Raw genomic sequence first — 20,407 nt, 5'->3', positions numbered from 1 at the left:
GCCCGGAGGAGGGGGCTGCGGTCGTGTGGGGACTGAAGAGAAGCGTTAATGGAGCAGTTACCGAAAACACAACGTGTTCTTCCTGAATGGGATATGGGGAGGTACAAGAATAGGAGTTAAAAAAAAGGGGGGACGGGTTCTTTTTTGATTTCTAGGTCATTTTATTTGCTCATTAAAAGTGTTAACAGTTGAAGACAAGATCTTGCTGACTGATGCTATTTCTATTACATATTGGCCATTCTGCTCGATGAAATTGAGGGGTGGAAAAAAAGAAAAGTTGTGCACAGGAGCAATTTAGAACTCCACCTAAAATATCAAGGGATTTCATCCTTGTCCACCCTTCTGAATAACTGCTTGGGAGAAAAAAAGTGTATGTGTATAAATACTTACATAATTTACGTTTTAAAATATATGTGTATATATAAATACATATGCATGTTGTTGAGGAAAGGGTTCATAACAAATCTGTCCTTTTGTCTCCATAATACACTGGAGTTTCTTGTTTAGTTCAGATGAGAAAGAGAAACTTTCTGTTCACTGGAATTGCTGTCTCTTCAATAGCTCGACCAACAGAATACATCCTTTTGATCTTTAGTAAGGTCATACAGAGAATCACTGCAGGTATTGTACTAAACCCTGAATCCCTAAACTTCAAAGCATCATCTAGGGCCTGACAAATAAGAACAAACCCCATATAGATGTCACGGGTCCTGAAAATCAGAATACACTACATCACAGAAATTAATTGCATGTAGCAGAATCTAGGAACAGAGTCAGAGGGAGGCGAGATCAGAAAGTATCACAACAAGTGTTGGCTCTGGAATGACCTCCCAAAATGGAGCTCACCTGAGTCCTGACTCATTCATTAGTAAATTTGGTATGGTGGAGCTGAAGCATCAGTAGTCAGAAGGTTACTAGTAGCTCAGTGCTGATTCATCTGCGGCGTTAAATGTTGCATTGGTTAAGCAACAACAATTGAGAAAGAAGCTGTTTCCCAGAGATTAAGAGGTGATGGGGAAGACTCGATGGCCTGAGGCTGCTTTTGTTCTTAAAAGGTGGGGATGAGGAAGAAAAAAGCTGCATGGTATTTATTCATGAGCAAAGCTGGTTAACAAATAGGGACAGGATGTTTATAAAAGGACTATTCCTGCCATAAAGAGTCCTTTCTTAACAACCTGAATAATTTCATAGCAAACTAAAATTATACTTAAAAAAAGGCAACTGTTCAAAGTGTATGTCTGTGCATCCTGCTATAGGTGTATGTTCAGACCTACCTGAGGACAACACTCAAAATACATGTGCTTGTACATCTGATATGTTGAAAAGATCTGTCCTTCATACCATCAGGTTTTTGTGATATTCTGGGAAAGAAGTGCTGACATTCTCGTTCAAGATCAATTTCTTTCTCAGGCATTGATGGTATAAAAAAATTAAGCATAGTGCTGTACTATTCTTTTTCTTCAGCTCTTTCCTTCATTTGTGCTCTAGCTACCACTCTCAAAAGATTTGAAAAATGTAAAATTCCAGAAGTAATTTGAAAGACCCTTGGGCTGAAAGAGTTGCTGTGGGTATTTCAAAATCCTGTTAAGTAGCTATGAGTGCGTGACCCATTAACTAATGAAGAATTTGGCTGCTTACTGTTTATTCTTGTTTTATTGTTTTGTCTCCTTCTGTACATGCATCTGAAGTAAATTACTGTTAGGTCTTTAAATCAATATGGTCTATACTAAACTGATTACGATGTAGGTCATAACACTTTAGTTAAGGAATTTCCTTAAGGAAGTCTGTCCTTGCTTTACTCCCATACTAAATTATTTGTTTGAAGGACCCTATAAGGGCATGACATTGTGTTCATTCCTCTTCACGGCAGTACTTGCTAAAGCAGTTTGTAGTTAAAATGGCATTTCTGGCCCCAACCAACTGTCAAAAAGAAAAAAGTTGTGAAAACTGCAACTTTATTTAGCTAAAGGAAAGTTGGGGAGTCAAGGCTTCTGAAAATTCCCTGAAAATTTTACTTGCCAAAACAAGTTCTGAACTCCTGGTCACAAACACAAGCCCAGCTTTTTACAGTGTGTGAGTAATGAGAAAGGGGTTGCATCATGGCTTTGGCCAGTCTTAGGGTTTGCTGAAAGGAGACTCTGCTCTCACTCCTGACTGTGAACCCATCTATTTATGTAGGCTCTGGCAGGAACAGACTCTGTAGAACTAAGTCAGCCTGGCTGCTGATTAAAACGTGTTTTACTGGTGGATTAACAAATTGCATTGGCTGAGCTGAAGTCTGACCACAACTGTGGCAGGTACAAAGAGGTGGGATACATGAAGCTGGGAAAAAGAAGTGTGGAGAAACAAGAAGGACCTCCCATTCCTGGCAGTAGGGAGCTGTCAAACCAGCTTAGCTGCACTATTTAACTTCAAAAATTATGTTTGGAAATTTTGCCTGAAAAGGCATGTGTCATATTTAAGATTTTTCTGAACAGAGTTTAAGTTCACAATTCAATTCAGATTTCCAGGTGGTCATGTGAGCCTGTTGTCTGATAACTGTCCAAATCATTGAAGTTTTAGACTTAGGTATCATCTCAGTATTAAGGTTTTAAGAATTTCTCTTGGTACTACAATGCAATTAAATCAAATACAGAGAGATTTTAATACCCTCAGCCAGTTTTGCAGTAATCTCATCATGTCATGCCCACCAAGATGAAAAGTGGCAGAGCAGTGTATCGGCTTCCTATGAATGTCCCAGTTTCATACACCCTAGTCCTGCATTCTCTTAGCAGTGTTGCTGAGGCTGTTGAAGATGCTGTCACACATGACCTGTTGGTCTGTAGCAGGTCTGGAAATGTTTTCCTTACCCTAAAGCCGAATAGATCTTTGAAATGCTTCCGCTAGACCAACTCTGAGAACACAGTTATGTGTTAGCTAGTTACAAGTCAGACAAAATGTGAAAAATTATTATGTGTAGGCCACAGGAGAGCTAAGTTGTGAATTGTGTTTTCCTTCTGGATCACAGCTTGACTACCGTGATCTACATCATGGCAAATGTTCCAGCAGAGGATGCTGTTCCTACTCAGCTCTAGGGTTTAGTGTAGTAATGATGAAAGCTAAACTGAGCAAATAAATGGACATTTACCATTTAAGTACAAGATGGAGTGTTTCTATTAACAGATGCTGCAACTGCTGAATGTTCGTATGGACTGTAAATTTTCCTTTTTTTAATGATAATTCAAGTAAAATACTCAGATTTTTTTATTTTCTAACAAATTGAAATATTCTTTTTGTCCTTCTACCTCATAGAAACAAACTCTACAGCAGTGCAACTGCAAGAGGAGTATGTTTGTCCTCTTGCCCTGGGTGTATCATGCACCATTTTCAATGGCGACCTAATTCTGGGTGGGCTGTAAAGAAAAATGCCTGTTTAAAAAGGGAAAGGGAAAGAATATCCATGGGCTCTTTGAGGCTTCTATCCATCACCTCTATATTATGAAAGTCTTGTATCAGATTCCCACATGTCATTATTATATGTATATAAACATACATATTTTATATTTAAAATTGGATGTGTTTATTATCCTGTGGTTTTCTTTGTAGTGCAAAAGAAGTGTGAGACTTATTACTGTTTGAACATGCCTACTGTACATTTTAGATACAGCTACTTGTTTTGATATTCTTCTCCAGGGTAAAAAATTCAAATTGGCCCAAAGAACACACAAATCTGGGGGAAAGGGAAAAGTCTAATCATTGAGTAACATTTGACTGTCATCTTCCCAAGACATTAAGGAGAATTATGAGAATTAAGCTGAAGAAAGCAAAGAGAAAGAGAAGGCAAAGGATGTTGTGCAACTGTGAGCAAGATTTCTTTTATAACAAACAAAAGCAAGACTAACTTCACATGTAGTTAGTCATATAAGACTGACTTTGTAAATCTGACTGGTGTTTGATCAGCACAGTGGTCCAACCATAAAAGTAGTTGAGGTGCAGCTTAATGTTACTTCTGCTATTTCCTGAACAACGTACAAGTTAGGATTAATTTTTGGATGAGTACACAGGACTAAGTTCAGTGTGGGCTGTTGCTTCAGTTGCTAGCACTAAGCATTTGATTGGAAGGTGGGGCAGGGGCTGCAGAGCCCTGCTGTGCCTGCCCTGTCATCTTCCAGAGCACCTCATACAACAGGCTTGTAGTTCCATGGCCCAACCAGTGCAGCATCTAGAGCATCCTGCACTGGTCCCAGAGCCAGTGTGGCACCTTCTGCAGGTTAAATGGCAGTTCTGGTCCATTCATATAATTCTACCCTTTAGCCACGGGCAAAAGACACAGTTTTGAAATGCTCAAAATGAAAATGAAGGCAAATATTACAAATGTCCTTGAAACCTGCAATCGCTGCACAGTTACCGTGGTGGAATGAAATGCACCGGAATGGTGCAAAGGAGCTGGATCCATGGAATATAACACTAGCACTGCATTCTTTATTTGGAATGGATCCAGAGTCCAGGAAGTACAATATAGCTAATTGATATCAAAATAATGGCAATAAAGGTTTTGCTTTAACTTTTAACAGGAATTCACCCATGTTCTATTCAGGATTAGTAAATGAGTTTTTACAAGGCCCACTGGAGTCTTTTATTTGCTGACTTTTATTGAGTTTGGTTAGCAGGAAGCAGTAGTTAAATTTGAATACAAGAAGTTAACTCTGTGATGGATGTTGCATTCACAACTAACATCTGTCATGTCCCAATGAAACCTCTTGAGAAACTGTGTGAATGCTAAGAAATACAAGAGCTTTTGCAGGAGTGTGGTTTACATCACATTTGGAATCTTTGCATGCCCTGAGAAAAATTCAGTCATGATCCAGCCTCGGTCTAAAGCTGCCATTGGAGTTGATTTGAAATACACAGGATTGTTTTCTGTGTTCTTAATCAATCATAGCATATCCTCATCCCCTTCCAAAGGCTCTGTTGAGATGTCTTTTGAATTGTGGCTAAAATACAATTTAATGCTATTTTCAAGTGTGAGCAGATATCCTGAGTTTCTGAATCCTCACAGAGAATTCTGCCAGCCATGCCTTTTCTTGTATCAAGAATATCAGGCTGAGACACATGGACTGCAACTGTGGCCATATGGTGGCATGTGTAGGAAGGAGGAAGGAGTAATGGGGAAAAAATTCCTTCCACAGAGGAAGGAGTAATGAGGAAAAAAAAGAGAAGTGACTCTACACCCCTCCCATGCAGTACTTGTTCTTCATAACAAACATTTGAAAAAAAATTGCTTTCAGTCAAGCAGTTCAGAAGTAGTTCTTGCTGTTCTGACATGAACTTCATTTTATTAGGTTTTTAAGGTGTAGCCTTATGCAGAGTACGTGACAGCAGCATTATCCAGATGAAAAGCAGTTATTAAGAGCTACACAATGAGCAACAGTTGCATAGGTATAGTAACTTCAGAGTGAAGCTGCTTAAACATGAAGGCACTGCTGGGAGGGGTGGAGGAAAGGCATCCTAAAGAATCATTTCTGTGGAAGGAGCATGTCTCTCCTAGGCAGTCATTCCCCAAAAAGGTTGTGTGTACTGCTGGTAGAAAAGGGAGCAAGTCACATTCAAATCAAATGTGAAATGAAGTGTACCATGGCCTTACAGCAGATGTGAATTCACACTGTCAAGGCAGTTTTTCTTTGAAGTGTCCTTTCCTTTTGCTGGGGGCAGGGGGAGACAGTAGTGAGTGTTGTGAATTATGTGTGAAATATGTATTCGATTTATGCTTGTAATACTAGTGTGGGAAACTTGTGATCTCTACAGACATTTGATCATTCTGTGTTGCTACATACTCAGCTAATATTCTGCATTTTCAGATACTTGAGAGAAAGCATAGAAAAATTGAAACTAAAGGAAAATTACGGAAGTCAGAGATGCTAAAAAGGAACAGATCAAGTATCTCCCTTTTGGCCCAAACTTGAAAACTCTGAGGGAACAGAAAGGTGAGGAATGAAAAAGAATGTATAACAAAGGAGTTATGTATATGTGCATGTAGATATACATGCATATTTGTCTATAATATGGGATCGGGTCTTTTGATGAGCTTACTATTCAAACTTTAACTTTACCTTGTTTTAAATAAGATGTATTTTTATCTAGGGAACAGATTGGGAAACTGAACCTTTAGATTTTGATTCTTTGAAATCTGATGTCGAATTCACTGAAGCAGTTCAAGCAGTAATGTCTTTATCCTCTAAAGGGCTAAAGAAATTAAACAAATAGATCCTTGACTTCTGATTTTTCCTTCATGTGTAAACAATGCTCTTGAAATTACTGTGTTTTGTCTCACTTAAGGACAGTGGATCCAATAAACTCTTCAATGTATCATCCCCATACTAATCTTTCTTGATACATTACAATATCTTGATACATACCTTTTCTTGTTTCATATTAAAAATAAAGGTAGCAACCGTGACTTTATGAGTTTAGGAGCATTCCAATATATATCCTTTATTTCAGTATTCCTAAGGCCTTACACAAACCATCATGCCCAATGCCAAGCCAAGTTCCCTGTTAAAATGTGATTCATGTTTTTTTGTCATCTAGCCTTTATTGTATTGTGGAAAGGCAAACAAAGACTGAAAAGCACATTTTATATTAAATAGCAGTACTTGACAATGAATATTTGTTGGCCAAGAACCAGAAACTGTGGACCTGACTTGCAGAACTGTTGCCTTAATTATCCCTTTTCCTGAAAGGGACTTAACACTTCATGTCAGTTGTCATACACTATTTTTTTTCAGCTGAGACGTGTAATCCTGCCTGCTTAATCCACATATACCCATTCCTTAGGATTTTTTTTAAGAAAGGGATGTTTTCTCTTCTACAGGAGAGAAAAAAACATGTCTATCTTATGGAGCTTATTGTCCACACAACAATGAAGAAGTTACTGTATGACTCGGAGGGAGTGTATACAGTGGTTTTGTAAATCCCTCTGAGCCTAGTCTTGAGTAAGGCAACTAATCCCAGTAGAAGGGTATTGCCTCATGAGAAATCTCTGCAGAGCTGTGGAATACATTCCTCCACCCCAGTTGCCCAGGCTGTTTGTGTAATGGGGCTTTGGTTACTGCTATAGATAGACTGTGCAAACTGATGAAACGGGGGTATTTTACACCCACTAGTTTTGTTTCATTATGTATTTGCTCACAACCTCCTTCTCTGCCCCCCAGTAATATACTGTCACTGCTATGGAGACTGCTGGTCCTTAGAAGCAATGAAGAGGCATCCTCAAAGGTATTTGTTGTCTCCTGTACTTCTTTTAGGCCTGTGCAACCAAGTTGTAATTCTTGACATGTATCCCTTCCCACTGCCTTTGAGTCCACATCATTCTAATGTGTACTGCAGGACTCCTTCTCAGAAAAGCAAAACTAACAGTAGAGTAACTGATTCCAAATTTTTAACTTTCTATAGTTACCTGTAAATACTTTCCTCTTTATAGAATTTATGAAGGAAACTTATACAAAAATGCTATTAATTTTCTGTCTTTTCTTTTAATTGCTGTGATTACAAAACACTTTCATGCCCATGAGCTGGAGGATTCTGAATAAGTTCCAACAGAATACAATTACTCACTCCTACTCCACCTCACTGCTGTGCTAGTAACCATGTCTTATTAATCAGCCTTACTGTCCACTCAAGCCTTAGAAGCTACTGTCATTTGGAGTATGTCACAAAACCTGTAAGAAATACTTAGTGGTAACCTGAAGTCCCATTTGCAGTATGCAGTGACAATAAATCAAAAGATAGTTTTATATCTTGAATCAGAGAGAAGGGTAAAAGGGGAAATCTGTGAAGCTGTGGGAATGATGGTCCCTGGTACTAATGTTAGGTGTGCATTAGGCATTTTTAGGTAGCTGAAGTTTCAGCAGTGAGTTCTGTGCTTTGTGTTTTCTTATAGTACTGAATGTGTGTGTGTGTGTGTGTGTGTGTGTGTGTGTTTAAAAATTGTTTCTTTAAGCATATTGTAGTAAAAAACCCAAGCAACAAACACAACTCCCTGAGATTTATGCAAATACTGATCACCATTGGGACTGGGAAATCTTTTGATATAGTAATTTAAATTACAGATGAAGCAGAAAAAGGAGGGTACAAGTGATCTAACAATTATACCATGATGCTGCCTCAGAGCACTGAGAAGGTTGTTTACATATTTTACAAATAATGAAACCTTATCCTCTCTGCTGGAGCTACCAGTCAGCCTACAGCAAACATATCAGCCCTGAGGGATTTGAGAGGAACCCACCAATTCATTTTCTTCTAGTCACAAAGCACCACCAATGGAAGCGCTGGATCCAAAGGGATGAAAGGGGAGGAAAGGTATTATCAGCCTCCTAAGCATGGAACACTTTTGAAAGATGCCTCTCTGGTAAACACTTCCCAAGACCTTGTGTGAACTATTTACCAAGAGCACAAAGACAGATGACGTGCACTGGCTTTGCCAGCCAGCCGAGATCTTAAGATGTAGATGTTTGGGTTTTTTAACCTCCAGTTATCTCTCTGGAGTATAGGAGACTGCTTTTAAGGCTACACTGAGCAGGAAGTGCTGAGTATGTTCCTAAAGGTGTGGCTTAGCTCCCCAGCAATTCCCTGGTAGCAGGGGCGTGGTAAACTAGCCTTAAGTAAAACAAACAGGCTTTGTGGAAATCAAAAGCTGAGAATGCAAGCTGTTCACATCTCTTTGATTAAAGCAGCTAATCTTTGATTGAAGGTGGTGGGCTCCACCTTGTTCCCCTAAACCAAACAAGTTCACAAGGTTTGGATTTATAAGTCTCATGCTTTTGATACCAATGCAGAATAGAAAATGTTTTTAAAGGTAACTTTTGTAGGACATGTTGTGAGAAAAAGAGACATTTACACATTAACGTATTACAAATATAGTATTAAATAAGAAGAAAAACCCTGTATAATTTCTTTAAAATCACATTACCCTGTACAGAATGGCTCATCTTACACTGAGAGATACGGAGCAGAACCCATAATCCTGAAAATCTCCACCCTTTATTATTGAGTCCTTTTGCCTTGTCTTTCCCAGGAGAAGTTATGTGTTCTTGCCAGAAGCCGACCAGGAAAAGTTCTACTCTTGCACGAGGCAAAGCAGATTGCTGGTACTTTGATCTAACTGGCAAGAATTTAATTTATAGACAGTATTCCCTTCTCCAGCAATCTACACTGCAAAAGGCTACTATAGATATACTCTCTGACAGGGATTCCTGCATAGATAGGCAGTAATCTGGCGTTTTTAAGAGACAGAAAGATCTGATCTCACATCTTAGGTTTTATGTCTGTACAAAGTAGGTGTAAAATGCTGCCCATCGTGACTCATCAGTGATCACAGCCTGATTGCCCTCAGTGACAGCTGCAGGAGTTGGGCAGTAGCTGCCCCAGGAGAGCCTGCTGTGCCCCAAAGCCATGGATCCACCAGACTGTGAGACAGAAGTGCCCCTCTTGTTGGCCCATGAGTCACTGTCTTGCTTTGCCAGGATAACTCTTTGTGGAACCAACCACTGAACCAAATGAGGGAATGAGTCCACCTTAAGGAATACATCAAAATATCAAGTATTGATTCAGAGTGGAACCCCACAAATAGTAGTGCTGAAGAATCAGAGGGTCCAATAAGCCAAAGATGGGATGAGAATGAGTAGCTGAAGTTGGATGAACAAGGAATGCCTGAAATTTATATTTATGTCAAACAGAGTTCATTATGAAACCTACAGCTTTAGAACACAGTTTGTCATATGTGGCAGCCTCAACCAACTTCTAACTATTCCCATTTCCTCAGTGGGGATATATTTGCTTATAGTGAATACTAGGATTTTATTTATCTGAAAAATAATGAGGGAGTAGATTGGACTCCTCAGACTCCCTGCTCACACAAAGCAAAGCACTAGAGTATGGAAAGGAGGAGTTAAAGTTATGTCCCAGACAACTACTTCATCCAGAGCTTTATCAGTACATTCACTTTAGTCACTGGTGGACACTCCCAGAATGTGCCAGGCCACTTTCTCTTGTGTCTGCCCCAGGGCTCTTTTTCTTTTCCTCACCACCATATCTTTGAACCTAGAAAAGGCAAAATCTTACTATGTTAAGGATGTCACAGTGTGGTTGAAATAATTACTTGAGGAAAACAAGGAACGACTGAACACAAGGTGATATTTCCTGTCAAACAAGGGTGTGCCACATGAGCAGAGGGTTTTGGAAAGGGGGTGAGGTAGTACTGGCACTTATGAAACAGCTCTGTCACAGTATATTATCACAACTCCAACTTATTAGGAAGGGAATTGCACCTGCTTGCCATGTGCTTAGTTATTATCTGTTTATAAAGCGATTCTGCAGCTATTAAGTGATAAATGCACTGAGTGAATCATATGGCATCTTAAATTTAAAATTTCTGCAGTATGCCAAAGGGAATAATCTGTCTTCTTTCTGTCTGAATACAGTTACTGACTGTACAATATGTTTCTTTGAGAATGTTTCTTCTCAAGAACCTGTATGGCTCTCTTGTGTCAGCCAGGTGTGTCTGTAAGGACACTGCTTCTGTCTTCCTTCCACTGTACACTCCACAGCATATGAGGTGAACATCAGGCAAAAGGGAGAAAGATCTTTGGTCAAGCACGCTCAGAGCTCAAAGTGAGGAGAGGATTTGTTGAATGGAACAAGGGAATATATCTGAGTGAGAATCTGATGATTCTACTGGTGTGACTGTAACTGTAAAATACAGTTCAGTGTAAACTCGAGTCTTGCATGCAAGCAATTACATGTAGAGGTGCTCTAGAAAAAAATGAGATATCTTTGCAAAAACTGTAGTTGTCTTGTCAAGCTACAAATGGCAGAGTAGAAAATAAACTCATCTAATCTTCCTAGAAATTGGCATAATAGTTCTTCTAGAGTCTGGTAGTAACAAGTCAGACAAGACTTTTGAAAGATCAGGTACTTTCAAGAAAAAGACAGTGAAAAGAGAAATACAAAGAAAAGTTGTATCAGAGGCCTGCTTCTTTGAGGAGATCATTCCATCCTTTTAATGGGACAGAATAGGACCCAGAGTGTGTTTGAAATTCCCCTGTCAGATCCTAGGGATGTAACAGTTGGTGGTAGAAGTGAAGTGGAGCAAAATAAAGATAATCAAGATGGAAGATCAGGAAATCATTGAATGATAGGTCCTGTCATGTCTATTTTGGATGCATATAATTGCATTCATCAATTTATTATACAATACTCTGATGAAATGTTTTTAAAATTAAGTACTTCAACAGGTGTTTAGGTTTTGCTTAAATTTTGCATTTATATTTTACTTCTGTTTATCCTGTGGTGAGAAAAAGATGTGTATTAGCATATCTGTATGTACAATAAGTTTAATTAAATCCTAATGAAGAAACAGGTTAAATGTCAGAGCAGCTAAATCAAATGGGAATGAAATATTATAGGAACACACCCTCCTTTTTTATGAAGGTTTTATGTGTCAGCTGAGAGCTTGTGGTACAATGTGAATAAATAGCCAGAGATTCATAATTTCTGCCAAGATAATGTCATGAGGTCAATTGTCAGTTAAGCTTGAGAAAATGTAACGTGCATAAATTCATCATTAATTGTGTAATTTATATAGTTGTTTTCCATGGAGTAGTTTGGACTTCCAGTATACAGTCCTTTGTATTTGCTTACTGATCCATTCTTTCATCATTACTGTATTGCAGCATTGAGTACCAACTCTCAGTAAATGGGAGTGATGTAGAGCCTGCAGATCCTTTGATGTAGATAATGGCATTTACATTTTTCATGTTGTCTGTTTTCCTGTTTCCATACAAGGTGACTGGAGTTAGATGTCCAATGTAACAGATGGCTGTAGCTGTCTCACTGTAAAACATCAGTGATTTTGTGTTTTAGTGAACTTCTGAGAACTTTCTAGCTGTGCAGTGGGAGTGCATTTCCGTGTGGGAATACAATGGGCTGAATATCATTGAGCCATTGAAGGAGGATATGAAGGAGTAGTGCAAAAATCCTTTTCTAAACAGTTAAAGGACTACTGAGTTACCTGTCCTGCTACTCCTGTGACTGGAAGTCTCTGAGTTGATCTGTTAAATATAAAGTATAAAATGGCCCAAATTACATGCCTCATGTAGACATCAGGTCATTCTCATTTTTCATTATGATGAGTCAACCTCTTGATCTTTTCACAAGAGGATATAATTTTATCCTGTTGAACTTTAGACACGTGAAATAATTTTAAATCTTATTGCTTTCGAGTAAGAAGATGATGCTACTTAATTGTATGTAAATACTAGTGAATAACAGACAGCATTTTGTATTGCAGTAGGTTGTGTTACCAATTTATGTATTTACTCTTTTCACTGGGGTGATAGTGATGGTGGCAGGGATGGTGATAGCAGAGCTTTTTTCCGTTATAGCTTATGCAACAAACAACTCACTAGATTAGTCTTATTATTAAAAAGCAAATTTTTTACTGTTGGTTATGTTGCTGCACTGACAGTCTTGTAAAATGCTATATCCTTTCAATGGACAAAGAGAGGATGTGTCAGTAATAGAAGTGTTTTGATTTAAGGCTGAATATCTATTTGCTTAAAAACCTGCCACAATAACAATATTTTCCATTGAATTTCCATTTTCATATTACACCTGAGACAAGTAAAAAAAGTAACCAATTGCAATGAAAATTTATTTAGACAGATTATAGGGGCAATAAAGCTTCACGCAAAGTCAAGTTTTAATCACAGGTAAGGTAGACTGAAAGGGTCAGGAAGCACTTGCATATTCATCTCATTAGGTAACAGAAATTGTATCACATGGCTTGTCTAATTTACCACAGCTTAACAATCCTGTCTCAACTAGTTGCAGAGAATTATTTAAAAATTTGACAGTCAGATCAGATTGGCAACTGGGAGAAAGTTTCTCCTCAGCAATGTAGTGCAGCACTGGAACAGGTCATCCATGGGGGTTTTCAAGACACAGCAGAACAAAATCCTGGCTGGGTCAATCTACTGCTGGCAATAGTCCAACTGTGGGCACAGTGTTGGACAGGACTTGCAGAGGTCCTCATCAGGAATCATTTCAATTATTCTAATTCCAGAAAACCGTCTAGTAACTTATTTGAAGGACAGCATTATTTCCAATCAAAAAAATGGAAATTCATTGTATCTTTGTTAGAAACTGTTAACTTTAATGTAAATCTATAGTAATATTTATAAGAGACACTACTATGCATGCATGTTTGATCTGTCCATAAATCTGGTAGAAAAGTAAATGCATAGATTTTGAAAAGCCTGATACCTGTAATCCAGAGAAATTTGGCTAAACAGCACACACCTATATCCAATGGGAGCTGAGCATGTATAAAACCTTTGTAGGATTAAAACACTAGATTGATTCATCCCATAAAGGAGAGAAGCTATGTAAAATAATAGGGGAAGTAATTCCATTTTTATTTGTCTAGTCACAAGTTTTATGTTTTAATTTACCTTTAAGTCAATAGAAATTTAATTCCAAATGATACAGGAATATAAGTCAATACTTTCAGTATGGCTTGATGGTGTTAGTATCTGCAAGGTAGTAATCCATCAAACCACCTTTCTGAAGCACTTTTGCATATTGCCAAGCTTCTGTGGATATCTTGATGGAAATTATTTCAAGGCTTCTACATTACACTGTAAGAATGACAGACCTACCTGTCAGACCAAAAAAATCAGATCTCTCCAAATATCTAGACAGGAATCAAAGAACACTGTTAAGCAGTTTCTCCCATGCCTTTTCCCACTCATTTGCTGTTGAAGAAAGGATGCCAGAAAATATTTTACATATGGGTTTATGTTTCAGGAGTTACAGTAAGCTCCTCCTTCAGAAAATATTGCTGCAGTTGCTTATAATCCAACCCAGGAGCCAAGGACTGAGTTGATATGAAGTCTAAATGTCTTCTCACATTTGCTTACAGATCACTCACAGATCTTTTACTTCCTGTGCCAGTTCACTGTGGAGCTGCTGAGGCATGCAGAGAGTTTACTACTACCCCTATTGTGCAGATAAACACCAGGGCTCCATATTTTATTTAGTATCTCTGTTTCTCAGAATCACAAAAAAAATTCATCTAGAAGAGAGCTCTGGACGTCTTTGGGTCCAAACTCTCTGCCCTGCCAGCACAGCCAATTTTGAAGTCAGATCCATCTTCAAAGTTAATTCACTTTTCTCAGGGCATGTCTCAGGGTTAAACATCATATTTTTTTCCTTTTAACTGATGAGTAAAATATTCATGAGGACAAATAACTTCTCAATATCATACAAGTTTGGAACAGAAGATTGACTTTTAGCTTCCCTGAAAGGTAATTGAAGTATTTCTGTAGATCTGAAAGCATCTAGGATATTACTCCAGATCCCATGTCTCCAAGTTTCATATTCGGCTTTAACAAAAGGGCTTCAGTGATTAGGACATTGAGTCCACAGGAATTTTTAATAATAATGTAATATAGGTAAAAGAGGTGGTGGTCTTTTTCCTCCCCTTTCCTCCTTTCCACTCCTCTCCTCATCTCATGAAACAGTGTAGTGTGTATTTAAGAATGAAAAGCAACTAGATTTATCCAAGATTTAGCCATTGCACTCACAATGCATTTAATGAGTTTGCTCAGTGTTGTCATGTGATCTGTGATCTATTTTCTAGTCTTAGTTGCTTGATTAATAAGAAACAAACAAAATATCTACAGTACTAAGCTTGCATAACAATGAATGTCCATCTTTAAAACTTTTATTCTCCACCCAGTTACATTTATGAGAGGTTATCCTTGTATGGAGCCTACAAACAAGTACCTGTACAAATACGCCTGCCAGGATTAAAGCTAAAGGTGAGCAATAACTCTTTATTTCAGCAAGATCTTGGTTACAAATTAACTTTGCTATGCTCACTGTACAAGGGCTTACCCCACATGTTTTTCAGGAAGTGGATCCTGTTACTGTTCTGTGGAGACAGGCAATGTCATTCCTTCAGATTTTTTAATATCATTGCAGAGATGTATAACTCAGGGCAGGGAGATGGAAGGCTGTGGATAGAAGGTGAATGAGAAACCCTAATCTGATATTTTAAAATGTTTGATATCCCAGGAAGGCCAGCATTTATTTAAATTTTTCTTTTAAACATTTTAGAATATGTTTGAAGTTCATTTAGCTAGAATAGTTTAGATAAATTAATAACAGTAGAATTATGTGAATCAAGATAGTAGAAACCAGATGGGTTTTTTTGGAAGAGGGGCTACATTTTATGAGATGATCTAATTTAATTGTGAAAAATATGGAAGCTTTTGAGCTCACTAGCCTTGATACCATGCATAGATTTCAAATAAGATTTCAAGGGTCTTTGACACTGATCTGAGGAGGACTTCTTTAATCTATGTTGCTCTAAGTGAATTACAATACTTTTTCTTTCCGATAGATCCTAAAAGACAAGTACGTATGTACTGGCATTCTCTGTGCCAGTTCACTGGAGCCTGGGATCATATCTGTCAGCCTGGCCAAGAATTTATCATGGGCATGATCTTCTATAGAAATCTGCTCATTATAATCCCATTATTTGTGAAATACACATTAGGGCTACAAAATGACACCCTCATGAAGCAGCTAAATTGCAACAGATGGGGACATTTTTTTCTGTGAACAAAGCTGCAGGTAAAATCTGTGTTTTCAGGTCTGTGTATAAACACTGCCTCCCCTCCAGCACCCCACGAGATAAGTGTGGCTGGGAGGAGGGGAACAGCTCGGGGTAAGAGGAACAGTTCTCACACCTGCAGTCAAGGTATTGTTATGGTTCTTATTACAGACTTTGGGGATAAGAAGCATCCCATGCTCAATGATCAGGCTGCTATGTTATTTCATTACCACTGTATCCAAAGGATATAAGTAACCAAAAAGAATATAAGTGGGTTTTTATTCTACTGACGACTTCTAGAAATGTATTGACAGAGGAAAATATAGCTGTTGCATAAATTCAGCAGTGCCAGAAAATATAATGCTGAAAACATTTGAGTATATAAATACATATTGCAGATTAAAGTTTTCATCTCTGAGTGTTTGGGAATTTGCCCTTTCTGTACCAATGAAATATCTTCAGAATTGCTTCTCAGGCAGCTGCACATGTGAGGTGCAGAGACAACAGCTGAGAGGTGTTTAACAACTGTCTTGTAATGTTCAGTGAGATACACCTGTGCACTGCAGAGTTTCCTGCATGGCCTCTGTCAGGTAAATGCTTCTAATACATAACTTCTAAGGTACTTCACGTGAGACATCATCCTTGAAATGTAGTTTATTTTCATTGAAATAAATGGAATTAGTCTTACTGATGGTGTTAGCATGTGAATCAGTGTTTGCTGAAGGAGGTCCACAATAACTGTTATAATTAACCAATTATAAAATTAGCATGTTAAAAGAAGATGAGAAAATGTGATTTACTAATTAAAGCTATCAGCTATTCAGTTAAATGTCCAACTCTGCATTTTCCCATGATAGACATTAGTAGCTAAATAGCAGCATGATTTTTCATTCAGTGAAAACTGTATTTCAACACAACACTAATATTGGAGTACAAACTGAAGATTTAATTAAGCAAAAGAAATATTATTACTAGTCTAACTAGCAGCACCTGGCCCTTAAAAATCGTTAGTAGCTCCTCAGTGGTGGCAATAGGAAAAATAATAACTGTTGAAACAGTTCAGAGGCATTTTCATTTTCTTTTCTGCTTTAAAATAAATTTGAGTTTGACAATACCTCTGAAAATTGTCTCAGTCTGCAATGTTACAAATATTACTGCTGCTGCCGCCGAGCAGAAATGCTTAGCAGTGTTTTTGTAGCAGCTAAACTGGGTGATGATTTCCCATTGTGGATTCTCACGTGTGAAACGAGAGAGAGAAGCTGTCCAGCTTGGTCTGCAGTTAATACACAGGAGCTGGTTCCTTACTGAGCAGTTGTAGGGTAGAAAACGCAGGACTTTATATTGCTGTTTTGCAAAACTTCCTACATACACTCTCTCAAAACAAACAAAAAATATTTTCCTAGGACCCCCCTTACAAACTAGAGAATAGGGCCTAAAATACAAAGTACTTTCTGTCTGTAATATCCCTTAAAATCCTTGTAGAATACTACACCTTTATTACACATTAACGTTGGCATGGGCCGCTGGATACACACGTAGCAACGCGCACAAAAGGAAATTAATTAGGAGCAGGTAGAGACTTCTGTTTCGAGGATTTCAATGCTAAGTCATAAATTGTGTTTTAGCAACTCTACGCGTGTATTCCTCAGATTTGCCGAGGAAAGGGGCCGGGTGTGAGTGCTCAGAGCCCCGGATCCCCCGCACGAGGGGCCGGAGCGCGCGTTGCCTGCGCCGGGCAGGAGCCCGCAAAACTGAAAGCAGGTAGAGGCACTTCCTGCGGGCAGAATTAAAGAGAGAAAGGGAGTTCTCCTCTGATCTCCCTCAAAAACCAATCAGGCCAGATTAACCAGGCGTTGATTCTCCCTCCGTCCCTCCTACACCTTTTTCAGAGGCCCAATGGCCTTGTCCCTTTGGGAGATTGACTAGAGTCACATGAGCTGCACCAAGGGCAGGTAACTCAGGAGAGGGGAAGGGGAAGAAAAAAAAAAAAGGAGAGGAAAAAAAAACCACCAGGGCTAGGCTGAGCTTCTGCCATGATGTCAGAGGGAAAGAAACCCACAGCTTGCTAATTCCACCTCCCAATCAGCCCCGGGAAGGAGAGCACCGGGAACAGGTAGAGATGTGAGCTTGCTTTCTCCATGTTTTTTTTCCTCGAACACCCTACCTCCTTAAATAGCTCTTTCTTTCCTCTTGATATTGTGACTCCTCGTTTGCTCCTTTCCCCTTTGATTACTTGGAGGTTGGGGGTGAGCCTTGTGGGTTTTTTTTTGTTTTGTTTGTCAGTGTGTCTTTCTTTTTTTTTTTTCTCTCTTTTTTTTTTGACCTCTGCTTTTGATTGTAGTTGTTTCCCCCTGTGGTCATGACGGCTTCGCACAGTGACTCTTTGGTGGTGTTGTTTGGGGCAACAGCTGGTGCATATGGGGCTAAACTGGGTTCGGATGAGAGGGAACTAATTCTCTTGGTGTGGCAAGTTGTGGATCTACACAGCAAGAAGGTATGGCTTCGATCCGGGCCGAGGGCGCGTTCCCCGGGCACGGGGCGAGGGGGCTGCCCCGGCCCTCGCCGCCTGCCCGGAGCCGTTTGTTCCTTTCACAAATGCACCGAGGGAGGGGAGGGCGGGGGCCGTGCCCGGGGGTCGTGCCCGGGGGTCAGTCCCTGCCCGGGGCTCACACTCCGGAAGGTCCTTTTTGTTCCGTCTGAAGGGAAGAAGTAACTTTTAAAGAAAGTTTGGTCGCTTCCCACCCCTCGCTGCCCCGTCCGCCTTAAAACGTGTGTAGCTTCGAGGATGTCTACGGACTTCCGAAGCTTTAAAACAAAAAGCTGCCCCGGGTGGCTCCAAGCACGCACGCTTCCCTGGGAGCGGGCTCACGGTAACCACTGGACCCTTTGCGGCCTGCTGCGGGAGCCTTTTCTTTCTTTCCTTCTTTCTTTTTAACCAATATTTGGATAGCTTTTAAGAGACTATTGAGTTATTTTAATTCTTAGGCCGATCTAAAAGTCATCCCCAGTTTCCTTTCCCCCCCAAAAGCCCTATCATAGACAAGAGCCCCCTAGAGATGAAGGGCTTTGATAAAACAAACACGACTATCAATTTCCTTAATAGATTAACGAAACTGCCTTAACATTAAGTGATCTTCCCTTTGCAATTAACAACTCCCGCGAAAATGGGTGCTAACTGCAAAAGGCACCCCACGGAAACGGGCGCGGCCCCCCCAGAGCAGAGCGTGTGGCTGTGGCGGGTGGGAGGGAGAGGAAGCGGGGCCGATTTGTGAAACAGACAAATGCTGTAACTGGCTTTTTGGGCGGCCCCGGCACCTCTCCCGGCCCCCGGCACCTCTCCCGGCCCCGGCACTCTCCCGGCCCGGCACCTCTCCCGGCCCCGGCACCCCTCTGACCGCTCTGCAGGCCCAGCGCGGCCTTTGAAAGAGCTCATGGCATTGGGCCTCATTTTTGTCCATAATTTCTTAAATGTTTTTAGGTAGGGACACTACACAAATCCCTGGTGAAAGCAGACAACTTGGACTTAAGTGACCAGTGTCGCGAAGTCAGTGCCTTAACGCCGGAGGGACTGAGCAAAGCCGAACCGCTGGACCGGGTTCTTCAACAGGTGAGGTGCTGCCCTTGGGAGCAGGGGCTCTTCAGGGCAAACCTGCCAACCAGATTTAACGGATTTGAAAATAGAGATAGGATTTAATTTTGCCTTTCACTTTGAACGCACTAGGGGGGTTTCCATGCTTGTTTTAAAGCTAACCCAAAAGGGACCCGAACCATTTGAAATGAGAACCCCATAATTCTGAAAGAGTTTTGTGTGATACCAGAGTATTTGAGCTGATGCTGTAAGTCCTTGGAAGATCTGACTTCTGGTTATTTTGATGGGTCTACTTTTACCCTAAATTTCTCTTAAGCCTTAAAGAGTAGGCTGGTAAGGATACTACTTAATATAGCAATGCTAATCAAAGTTTCAAAATTCACGTGGTGTGTTTTAATCTACAGGTTCACTGCTATCATGGGTATTAAAAACTTGACTTTTTCCTCATTTGTTATTTTTAAAAGTTAGTTGAAATCTTCAAAACTGTATTTTCATATAACATCAGCTGTACTTGTGTATCACTCTTTTCCAGATGAGCTTAATTAGTGGATTATAAAGTGATTAAAGTTTTTTTTCCCTATGATTTCTGTAATTTTGCTCTTTGGCTCCTTTAATGTCCCAGTAAGACAGTAAATCTGTAAGTTTGTATGATACATCTCAAGAAGACCGCAGTTACTTATAATAATTAAATGCCAATAGTGTATACATACTCAGTTCCTGAAAGTTTGCTTGCTTTGACTGTCTTTTTTATACACAAAATGTGCTTGAATGGAAAAATACAATAGTGCATTTTTCTGTAACACATAAACCTGGCTTTCCACACCTTGTCTGAATCATCGTAGGTGTGTTTCAGCGAGAAACTTGCTTAGGCAGTAGAACAGGTTCACGTTGCTGTAACTTCTGGTGACACAGGTAACTTGGCAGACTTGGTCCTAAACCCTCTTTGATACTGGAATGGTTAACACTACACTTTGTAGTGAGTGTCTTTGAAGATGTAACTTTTACGTGTCTTAGAATCTGTCAGCATTAGCTGCAGGTGGCATTTGTTCTGCTTGCACTGGTTTTGCTGAAGCCCAAGACCAAGGGGTGATTTTTTTTTTTTTTAAGCTCTATAATAACCCCTGAGAAAATGTGCAGCTGCAGGTTTGATCTTGTCCCAGATC

At 39.7% G+C, this 20,407-nt stretch overlaps 1 protein-coding gene and 1 long non-coding RNA gene across 10 annotated transcripts in view; both read left to right on the top strand.

Annotated features, from left to right (window-relative positions):
- Positions 1 to 15,455, top strand: part of LOC108641346 — a 32,657-nt gene extending 17,202 nt beyond the window's left edge. The window contains exons 4-7 of the long non-coding RNA XR_001921915.2: positions 5,838 to 5,963; positions 7,191 to 7,254; positions 14,777 to 14,858; positions 14,951 to 15,455. This is a non-coding gene — a long non-coding RNA (uncharacterized LOC108641346). The remainder of the gene's footprint in view (positions 1 to 5,837; positions 5,964 to 7,190; positions 7,255 to 14,776; positions 14,859 to 14,950) is intronic.
- A 117-nt stretch (positions 15,456 to 15,572) lies between these two features.
- ESRP2 (epithelial splicing regulatory protein 2) overlaps positions 15,573 to 20,407 on the top strand; it is a 42,981-nt gene continuing 38,146 nt past the window's right edge. For 3 of the 9 annotated variants that reach the window (XM_018082290.2, XM_018082322.2, XM_018082302.2), the window contains exons 1-5: positions 15,577 to 15,802; positions 16,118 to 16,245; positions 17,305 to 17,768; positions 17,997 to 18,149; positions 19,134 to 19,262. In XM_018082290.2, the coding sequence (XP_017937779.1) occupies positions 18,015 to 18,149; positions 19,134 to 19,262 (264 nt within the window). In that variant the 5' untranslated portion in view covers positions 15,577 to 15,802; positions 16,118 to 16,245; positions 17,305 to 17,768; positions 17,997 to 18,014. Of the gene's footprint in view, positions 15,803 to 16,117; positions 16,246 to 17,304; positions 17,777 to 17,996; positions 18,150 to 19,133; positions 19,263 to 20,407 lie in introns of all 9 variants that reach the window. The other 6 variants (XM_018082294.2, XM_018082283.2, XM_008933399.3 and 3 more) reach the window with 6 other exon arrangements.

This window comes from Manacus vitellinus, unplaced genomic scaffold, assembly GCF_001715985.3.
Source record: "Manacus vitellinus isolate BGI_N305 unplaced genomic scaffold, ASM171598v3 scaffold_10_pilon, whole genome shotgun sequence".
NCBI classification, from domain to species: Eukaryota; Metazoa; Chordata; class Aves; order Passeriformes; family Pipridae; genus Manacus; species Manacus vitellinus.
This window is presented reverse-complemented; position numbering and strand designations above follow the sequence as displayed.